A 10,491-nucleotide genomic window follows, 5' to 3' on the forward strand; every position below is an offset into this window, starting at 1 on the left:
AACTGTGAATTTTTAGAGTTTAGTTGCTGTGTTTCTGCACGTTGTTGCATGAAGAACGCGTCCACAAAAGGAGTTAATTCAGAGCCGCGCAAACACGTTCATGCATTCGGGGCATTTTGTGCAGATAGTGTCACAAATCCTGTCCATGAACTTCCGTCTGCTTGCCACCAGAGGTCACCCTCCCATTACATTGACTCTCACACCACACAGACTGTTACACATCACCCTGGACTACATTTCCCATGCGCCATTGCACTAATCACAAGCTCACCTGAAACCAATCACACACAGCTGCTGCTAATAACACACACTATATAAATCAGTCTCACACCACCATTCAACGCTGAGTATTGTTTAGCATTTATGCTGTTATGCGTAGCTACTTTGCGAAGCCAATTCCCGGTCCTAGTTTGAGTTTCTAGTTCTGAGTCAAAGTCTAGTTTAATCCTGTTTATTGCCTTAGTCATTCGTGTCTTGATCCTAGCCTGTATATCTCATTTCTGTATGATCTCTGCCTGCCCTGAAGTATATCACCTGTCTTGGATTACCCCTCTCATCTCGCCCTGTTCGGATACTGTTTATTCCTCGCCCAGACCATCGCCTGTTTTTCGGATTACTCTTCAGTCTTGCCCTCTATATACCTGTTTGCCATTGTCCGACCCTTGCCTGTTTTGACTAAGTTTTAGAATAAAGCTTTGCACATGGATCCGCACGTTTCTCGTCTCAGTTTCCCCGTAACAGCTGCGAACAGAGTGGCAAGGCCAGACAGGAAGTTGGGCTGGATTAGCTCATTCTTTTAAACCAAGTTAAAAAGAGGCATTACAAACAAACAATACGAAAATTAGCAAAGGTCCTCAAGTACACATCTCGCTGGTTACGTTAACAGCACCGTTCAGCACGGCACACACATCCTCCGTGAGCGGGCTACCGCTGACCGTGAGTGGCAAAACTTTAGCACGCGTTTTAATTTCGGCGCCGTGTTAACAAATTACTGCAGATTCTATTTAAAATAATCACGACAAAGTGTGCTGATCAACACGTGGTTACCGTGAATATCAACTATTGCCCCGCGGACAGAGGATGCGTGAATACGGGCTTACCAATATGAACCGCGAATGTAGATACCTTCATATACTACTACAGTGACCAGTTGTGAATCACTCCTCTTGCCGCACTTTACTCCTCCCACCTCTGTAGATTTGAAATTTACAGCAATATGCTGTACATTTGCATCAAACGTCATGCGACCCCAGAATGCATTGCAGTTTACAGCAATATGCTGTATTAGAAAAACAGCCTGCTGTTGTAAAATATTGCTGTAATTTTTACAGCAATTTGTTACAGTGTATGTACAGTAAATACTACTGTTACTACTACTACTACTACTACTACTACTACTACTAATAATAATAATAGTAATACATTTTGTGTGACATGGACAATGCATATGATCCGTACTGTTTACAAATTCAGCATATACAATAATTTAAGAAGAACAATATCACATGCGAAACTCGTCTGATAATAAAAAATTCAGCTCAACAAAATTTTCACTAAAATAAACCAAAAAAATCAAATCTTGACTGGTCTGTTGTTCTCACATATGATTACATATCAGCTAATTTTCTAAGTGACATGTTGTGCCTTGTTATAGTGATTCCTTATCACATATTAACTATTTATGTTGTGTTTTTGTTAAATGGGATGTTATTACTAATGCCACTCATACACTATGCACTTCTCAAAGTTGTTGGATTGCTTTTCCTTTCACACTATAATCCAGTACACGGTACAAGGATATCTCTTGATTGATTAGATTTAAGAGAAAGTGATACTAATTGTGGTAAATGTGACACGACTCGAATAGTTGTAATTTTCTATTACACAGTGTGTACAGATTGTGCAACAAAAATAAACAAATAACTTTTCCTCAGAGACCTCATGTCCGGCAGTGGTTCACAAAAGGCAAGATGCAGGTATAATTGCAGCAGTCAATATCATTATGAAACCAAACACACTCAAGAGCACTAAGGAAAAATCACCAGAGAAACAAAACTAAACACAAGGAGGAAACACATCAGCTTAATCATCCTCAAAGACAAAACATAACCATGCCATGACATGGCTCTATCAGGTTTCATTATAGGAGTGAAATATGATTATTGTCTTCTAACTTTCATTTTCAGATAAATTGGGCTTGCTGATTTGCCTTTTTTATTATTATTTTTTATACAGTGATTACATTTCACTCAGTATTCAATTTGTTACAGCACACCGGTTGGCATATATTAATAATTGAACAGCCTACATTGTGTGAATATATATATATATATATATATATATATATATTAGTGGTCGACCGATATATCGCCAAGGCCGATATATCGGCCGATATTCGGCATTTCTCAAATATCGGCATCGGTCGATACAGAAAGAAACCCAATTAACAATTGCGCAACACATCACCTGTAGCTGAAGCATTAACCTAACAAATACAGTCCATTCGATGTTCTTACCCAAACGCATTTATACCTTACAGATAGCATTGGTATAAAACAAATAAGGTGATTACATGTGTTTTAAAGCTCTAGCTGAAGCATCAACATATCAACCTAATAAACCTAATAAGTCTGCCAGTGTGCTGCGGGAGGAAATTACTAGTTCGCACAGCTTTACTGGGAAAGTGAGCAAGTAACATTAAAATAATTCATACAAGACGATGAAGAAAAGTGTATAGATGTGTTTTAACGTACCTCTGTGACTCTCATCTCCCTGCTGGTCTGCCTCTGCCAGCGGCGCTGCGGCCGGAGGAAAAGACCGGTTAATACAGCTCCACTCGGGAAACTGAGATATACTTATGGAAACTTAAACCTGGCTTTATATCGCGCAAATAACATCAGCATACAACGCATCAAGCGATAAAAGAGTCAAAAATGAAAATTGACCATACTCTAGCGGTTTTTCATCTTCAGGAGTCTTTCACAGAGCCGGTGCAGAGGAGGTGTGTGGTTGTTTTTCAGTCATTAGGACTACTGTTGTTAGATTTACTAAATATAGTAGGCAAATATTTTTTCAAAATGCACTGAAAATCTAAACCTGAGAAACAGTAATAAAAGTTTTACTAAGTTTTAATAAAATTATTTACAGTGATGCTGTTTGCTAGCTAGTATGCTGACCATCCAATCAAAGGACGAGAAAACGCTGACGTTATCGTTAGCCATCTAGATGGCCCTGGTGTTGCCAACTCGAAATCTGATTGGTTAAAGCAACGGTTTCATTGCCATTGATTTAAGCTAACAGACGCCTGCACTGTTGATTCTGAAGGCCTTAAGGCAGATTTATTTGAGCCTGGCAACACGATTGCTGAAATATGATTGGATAAAAGCTCTAATATAAACATACACTGCTGGAAGCAGTGCAACCAAGAGAAAAGCTATGAAATGAAGAGAATAGACTATTGGAAATAATTTAATACACATTCATGGAAAAATATATTAAAACTAAATCAGTGATTCTGATAGTGTTTAGGCCAGCAGAGAAGGCTTTGCTGGCCCTGACGGCCCACCACTGATATATATATATATATATATATATACTGTATATAATGTATGTGACCACTGTGTTCTAACTTTAATTTTCAGAGAGATGAAACTCGTTTTGGTGAGCAGTGCTTCAATGAAAACCCTCCCCAACCACATCCTCCCATTTACAGTGAAGGAGTTATGTATTTCGCTGCTTATGTTTATTAGTGTTTAGTTAAAAGTGGTTTTACTGAAACTGGTTAAGAGTGGGTAACATTTTATAAATAATATTGCTGTGTTAAAAATGAGGGGGAAAGCATATATATAGTGTATGCTAATGCATCTAATACTATTTGTGTGAATAAACGTGCAGATAAATGTTGTTGGGTAATGCACATGGCATCAGATGTGACGTGACAATGCCATTTACTCATTGTTATTCTTTCATTTTTTATACACATGAATAATTTTAGGTGTAACTATGACTCAACGGGGCTGGACTTTAAGACTCACTCGATGGCTATTTAAATGCATTTGCTTCCTTCAATGCTATTACATGAAGTCACAGCCACTGACTGTCAGCAAAACGGTAAGAACATTCAAGCAGTTCATTGCCTTATAAAAGTATGTTTATGATTTAACTACTGACTTGGTAGATAAAATGCATAAGTGCTTTCTATGCTTAACTAATGTCAATAGTTTATACATTATTGAATTGAATGAAATTGTTATTGTAATTACATGTTATTTTAAATTTCAATTTGCATGTAATAGTGTAAGTTTGGTGAATGAACAAGTACACATTCGTTCACTTGTTAATTGGCAATTATTTAAACTACAATGAGAAATGTTACTTCTCCCATTCTGCTAGGTATCTCAATTTCTTTCTCCACATTGCCGCAAGGACAGGAATCCTCATCAATTATCATCAATTTGAAGATGCTTCTCAAACAAACATCTACATCTTAATAAAAAAACAACAATATATAATTTAAGTGAATTGACTAAATCAAAGCAGGATTGATCATGTATACCATACCTTCATCCAAAAGTGGAACCATCGCAATTCCAGTTAAACTTAGAGACTCACTATCATGCCTCGATGTTGTGTGGTCTGATAAGTTTGAGACAGAAGGCATTAACCCTGAAGAAGCAAGGAAGCATGAGGCTGACTTTCTTAAAGGAGCCCCACCAAAGTGGCTGAATTTAGCAGAGGATGAAAACTCACCTTTAGTCAAGAGAGACGGCTTTAATGATTTAACACAGTTAATTAAGAGGAGAAATAGAAAGAGCTGTCTGATCACCGAAGTTTCTTTGCAATACCAGCCTGGCAGCGGAGGCTCAACTCTCGCCATGCAGGTGCTTTGGGATTTCCGGAAAGATCTCAGATGTGCCAGAGTGATCGATTCAGATCTAGACACCGAACAGCTGGCGAAACAAGTGCTGGACCTTTTTCTGCTGTCTAATGAACAACATGCAAAACAAGATCGGAAAACGGTGCTGCTGTTACTGGACACCAAGAGAAAGACGGACAATGATCTCCGAGAAGACCTGATTGAAGAAATCCATAAGAGGGACATCAATAGAGACTCTCCAGTCGTGATCATTTTGAACTGCAGGACTGCAGACTTTACTCTCACCGACACACTGATTCTCAACACAAAACCCTCTGAAGAGCAAACTAGACGATTAAAGGAAAAACTTCTGCAACAGATCCGACTACAGAGAAAAAGCCAAGGAAAGTCACAACCATAAACCTGTTGTACCATGAAGACAGCGGCGGATCAACACTAGCCAGTGAAGTACTGAGAGACTTGAGGGAAGAGTTCACATGTGAAACCCTGACACAATCATTCAAAACAGATATCGCTGCAAATAAAGACGAGATTAAAAAACATATAAAACACATAAAAACACTGTGCTTCTCCTGTTGGATAACAAAGGTGAAAAGCCAGTACGCTACTTATTAAAGAGTCTGCAGTTAAAGCTTAAGCGAGCTGATCAAACCGACCTGCATTCATCATTATCAATGCTTATCGGAAAAATTTTGTTCGAGTGCCAAGGGATGTGAAACTGAAAACAGAGCTCTTACTAGATGAGAAGGAGATGTTTGCTCAGAAGAAACTTCAGCTGGAAAGTATACACATGGAAATGTCACAGAAGTGTCTTGCCTTTAACATCATGCAGGGAGGTTTCCAGAAAGAGGATGCAGAGAAACTGATCACACAAGAAATGGCGAATCATATTGAAAAGGACACAAAGTCCAGCAGCACAAAACTTCTCGGTTTTTTGGCTTTGATAAACTCGTATGTCCCAGGTTCACACTTGTCGAAGCTTGTCTCTGCAATTCCATTAAAGAAGAAGAATGGCCCACTGATGAGGGAAAACCTTCGCTGGAAACGATAATGAAGCCTTTCGAGGATGTCATAGTAACATACTCAGAAGGAGAACAAGAAGACCAATGCATTCGTCTGGCTCATCCAATGATTGCTGATGCCTGTCTAAAACGGTTCACTGAGCACAATGTGACAAGATTTGACATCGCTATTGACTTCTTGAACAGCATGGTGAACGGAAATGAGAGCAATTATGAGCAAATTTGCAAGAGCATGTTCATCACAAGGCCTGAGGGTCTGATGGAAAAGGAAAAGTTTTCCAAACTGATTCTTGACATCATGCATGAAAGTGAAAATAATAGTGAGCAATGCATTTGTTTGTTGGAGTTGGCTTCAGGTTTGTTCTCTGCAGACCCATTTTATCCTCAAGCACTTGTACGTTTTTATTACATTGAGGTGAACGAGGAAAACAAATATGTTGAGGCAGAACACTGGGCAAAAATGGCAATTGAAAGAGACCCCCAAAATTCACATATCAGGGATACCTTGGGACAAATTCACAAAAACCACCTGCGGAAAATCGGGATTGAAGCTGGAAAAACATGCACAGACGTAGAGAATGTTCTGGCCATTGCACAGTTTGCCACTGATGCATTTAAAGATGTAGAGAAAGCTGCCGAAAATGAGTCTGAAAATGACACTGGATTCAATAACAGGGGTCTCTTTGGGTTCCTCCAGGTTTACAAGATCATACATCCAACGCCTCTTGAACAACAACACAGTGATTTCATCAGCGGTCTCAGAGGTGATGTTGAGTCTAGATATGATTTCTTTGAATGGTATCTGGCATTCTCAAGACTAAGCCTCAATACAGAGGAACCAGACTACTTTCATGAAGATGTTGAGGAGTGCTACAAGAAATATTTTAGACAGGGAGAGCAGACTGATGAAACGACCCTGATTGAGAAAAAGATGAAGTCTTTTGGGGGACTGCTTCATTTCCTAAAATCAGACATCAATGTGCTTAAAGAACATCAGAGTGCACTTAAACATCCACGATCTGATAATGAAACCCAAACCGTTCTCTACATTCTTGCCAACATCGTCTTGAGTCAGTCGGGTGAGCCGTGTGAACAAGCAGAAGAGCTTCAGGCCAGGTTACAGAAACTTTGGCTGAGAGAAATGCAAGACAGAAGCCCAGAGTTTTACCTCTTGATTATTTTGCTCTTTTGGCCCGATGAAGTACAGCCAGGAATCACAAACCCTCCAAACCTTGAAAAGTGTTTCAAAAAAATGCATCATTCATAAAAGGAGAAGTATCAGAAATACCTCCGCCGTCGCTACCTGGTGCCTCTGTTCTTCTTTGGGAAAGGAAAAGGTTTGGAGAGTCTGGTTCACACCTCAAAACTACATCAAACTGCTCTGGAGCTCCTCACTGAAGGGGATGAACATGTAGAAATCAAAGATCTTCCACGCATCAATGGGCAAGTCAGAAAACATAAAGTGTTTGCTATTAGAAGAGAGAAACAGATTCCAGTCACTCCTCACAATCCGTCTAGTGCGTGCAAACCAGGCCAGGTGTCTTTCTACCTGGGCTTCACCATCAGAGAACCAGTTGCCTACACCATCAGATATGAAGAGAACCGTAAGTTACATAATATTGTACTTCATAATTCAGAAGACTCTTAGAACACAATTCAAATTTGCCAAGCTTTTATCAGTATGCAGTTTGGTTGTTTTCAAAATATGTCTGTATCAATTGCATTTTGTGAGACATTTTATTCCCTTTTCTTTGCAGCTTTCAGGGGCGCAAATTATTATATGAAGACAGACAGAACCAAAACAACCTAAAGGATCTTTCTTCTCTGATCTCTTTTTATTTATTTATTTTATTAATTAATTTATTTTTTGCCACGTGATTCTTCTCAGCACAGGAAAAAAAAAAAAAAGGTGAAACAACTGAAACGATGCATATTTTAAAAATACATCCAAATAAACATTAAGGTATTTTTTTTATAAGTAAGCTAAATTAAACATTGACTAACAACATGTATTTAGTTTTATTTTAAGTGGAATTTCTACTTTCATTGTGTAAGCTTTTGTTTATGGTGGAATTAAAGTATAAAAAGCCAAAACACATATTTTATTAATCTACATTAAGTAACATTTTGGCTTGTAGACAATATATTGACTAATATGGTGCACGGGATGCTTTGCATAGCATTTAGTGACGAGAGTAAAAATGTTGAAATTAAGTATAACTTTTGTGTTTTTGTGCAAGATGAGAAAAGGGGAATGCTTGAAACGGATTCATGTTCGATCATGTTGGGATTTAGATCAGTTTTAATTACAGTGTGTTACCACTAGTGAGCAAAACGATGGCTACAAGCCTGATTGTCTATAAAACATGCAAAGAATGGACTTCATGTGGAAGCTGGTCTGGTCGGACTTCACTGAAACAGAGATGGAAGAAACAACCTTTTTGAAGCTTTTAATCAACTGAACCAGGTGCAAAATGATTTGAAGCGCTTGAAACTCCTTACATGACAGCTATTGGTCAGAACGGTGTAAATGCCAAACATGCATAAAACTAATGTGTTATTCAAATTTAAATCTATCAAATGCAATTAACTAATCAACAAATACCAGTGAATATTATGTGTATGTATGTGTTCTTTTATCACTTTTTGGGGTTGTTTGTTAGATGGCTGGGTATTATTCCTTTTAATTTTATAAATGTCTAATTAATAGTGTCTAGCATTTATAAAACTGATGCAATATATATATATATATTTATTTATTTATTTATTTATTTATTTATTTTCACTGTTTGAGATGACCAGATTTAAAATGAGCACATGGGTATACAATATGTGAAGTCTTGTTACAATTATTATTTATAATGTTGGTCATGGTTTGATTTGTTTAAACTGTTCTTCCTTTTAACTTTGTTATAGTGAAAATAAATGCTGTGAGAAACATTCTTTATTATTCCCGTTATGTAAATTCAAGATGCATTTGTTATCTGTTGTGGTGTGGATGCATGTATTCCAATAAAATTAATATATCACACAATGTCTTGCTGTAAACATATCTGAACAACAACAGTAAAAGCACTGCTTTGCCACAATTCCCAACAATGGACACTTTGTGTGCGCAAACAGTTGAGACGGGAGACTGGAAAGACAAGCTCTGCAAAGAAGTTTCACGTTTCTCTGCATTCCAGTGTTCAAGTTTGGTGACTTTGGCCAAGATGACATGTTGAGCAATAACTCTCATCAGAACTAGTTCTAAACCCAATCCTAATCCTAAACCTGCAGCACACGTACATCACGGAGAGTCTATTTGAGTCTGCATTACATCTGCAAGACCTATATTTTAGAGTGTTTGCTCATCTGCAATAGATCAGGTCCAGGCCATCTATGGGAGTCAATCTGGCCCTGATTTTCATTCAAACTGAACCTGTAAACGCAACAATAATCCATTATCCTGAGAAAGAAAGAAAGAAAGTGTCCGGATGTTTGTGCTTCAAGCTGCCCAAAACAACATCTGTATGAAACACTGCACACGCTCTTCACTGATGCTCATTTCACTAAATTCACTTTCAAACTGTTTCTGAAACACACAGAGGACGAGTTTAATGTTTTATCAGCTTTTCCACTTAAACGAGGCATTAAATGCACACGCGGCTTTGTTCAGTGGCTGATGCTCGCCTTGAGTTTGATCTGACCGGGGCAAAACAAACATTTCCTCGCCGCGTGTTTTAGTCTCCACAGAAAGCCAAGAACCTCTGCTTGGTGCTCACTTTGTTTCTACTGCGCCAAACTATTTTAGCACTCGAGTTTTGCTCTTAAATGTAGGAGAAGAAAACACAAGCGCGAGCGGCTCGTTGAGGCGCGCAGACACAGAGCGGGCGGGTTGAGTCTGTAAGGTTCTCATGTGTTAAATAAGAGCGCAGCGCCGCTCGACTTCTGCTCATTGCTTAACCTAGAGAACGTCTGGTTTACTGTAGATTTACACACAGAAAGAGAGATGGCAGACACCGCCCCAGCTGCTGCCGCGCCGCCGGCCAAAGCACCCAAGAAGAAGTCTGCAGCTAAAGCCAAAAAAGCAGGTCCAGCTGTCGGTGATCTGATCGTTAAAGCCGTGTCTGCGTCCAAGGAGAGGAGCGGCGTGTCTCTCGCAGCCCTGAAGAAAGCTCTCGCTGCCAGCGGCTACGACGTGGAGAAGAAGAACTCCCGCATCAAGCTCGCCATCAAGAGCCTGGTGACTAAAGGCACCCTGCTGCAGGTCAAAGGAACCGGCGCCTCCGGCTCCTTCAAGCTCAACAAGCAGCAAACCGAGACCAAGAAGAAGCCGGCGAAGAAAGCGGCTCCTAAAGCGAAGAAGCCCGCGGCCAAGAAACCCGCTGCTGCCAAGAAGCCCAAGAGCGCAGCGGCAAAGAAGCCCGCCGCTAAGAAATCGCCCAAGAAGGCCAAGAAGCCCGCTGCAGCCGCTAAGAAGGCCAAGAAGAGCCCCAAGAAGGCCAAGAAGCCCGCAGCGCCTAAGAAAGCAGCCAAGAGCCCCAAAAAGGCCAAGACTGCCAAACCCAAGGCGGCAAAGCCTAAAGCTGCCAAGCCTAAAAGGGCAGCTCC

The 10,491-nt window shown here is 39.7% G+C and overlaps 1 protein-coding gene across 1 annotated transcript in view; it reads left to right on the top strand.

Annotated features, from left to right (window-relative positions):
• The first annotated feature begins 9,889 nt into the window (after positions 1 to 9,889).
• LOC107678966 (histone H1-like) overlaps positions 9,890 to 10,491 on the top strand; it is a 2,990-nt gene continuing 2,388 nt past the window's right edge. The window contains exon 1 of the mRNA XM_016474364.1: positions 9,890 to 10,491. Coding sequence (XP_016329850.1) covers positions 9,890 to 10,491 — 602 coding nt within the window.

This window comes from Sinocyclocheilus anshuiensis, unplaced genomic scaffold (genome assembly GCF_001515605.1).
Source record: "Sinocyclocheilus anshuiensis isolate Anshui unplaced genomic scaffold, SAMN03320099.WGS_v1.1 scaffold2040, whole genome shotgun sequence".
NCBI classification, from domain to species: domain Eukaryota; kingdom Metazoa; phylum Chordata; class Actinopteri; order Cypriniformes; family Cyprinidae; genus Sinocyclocheilus; species Sinocyclocheilus anshuiensis.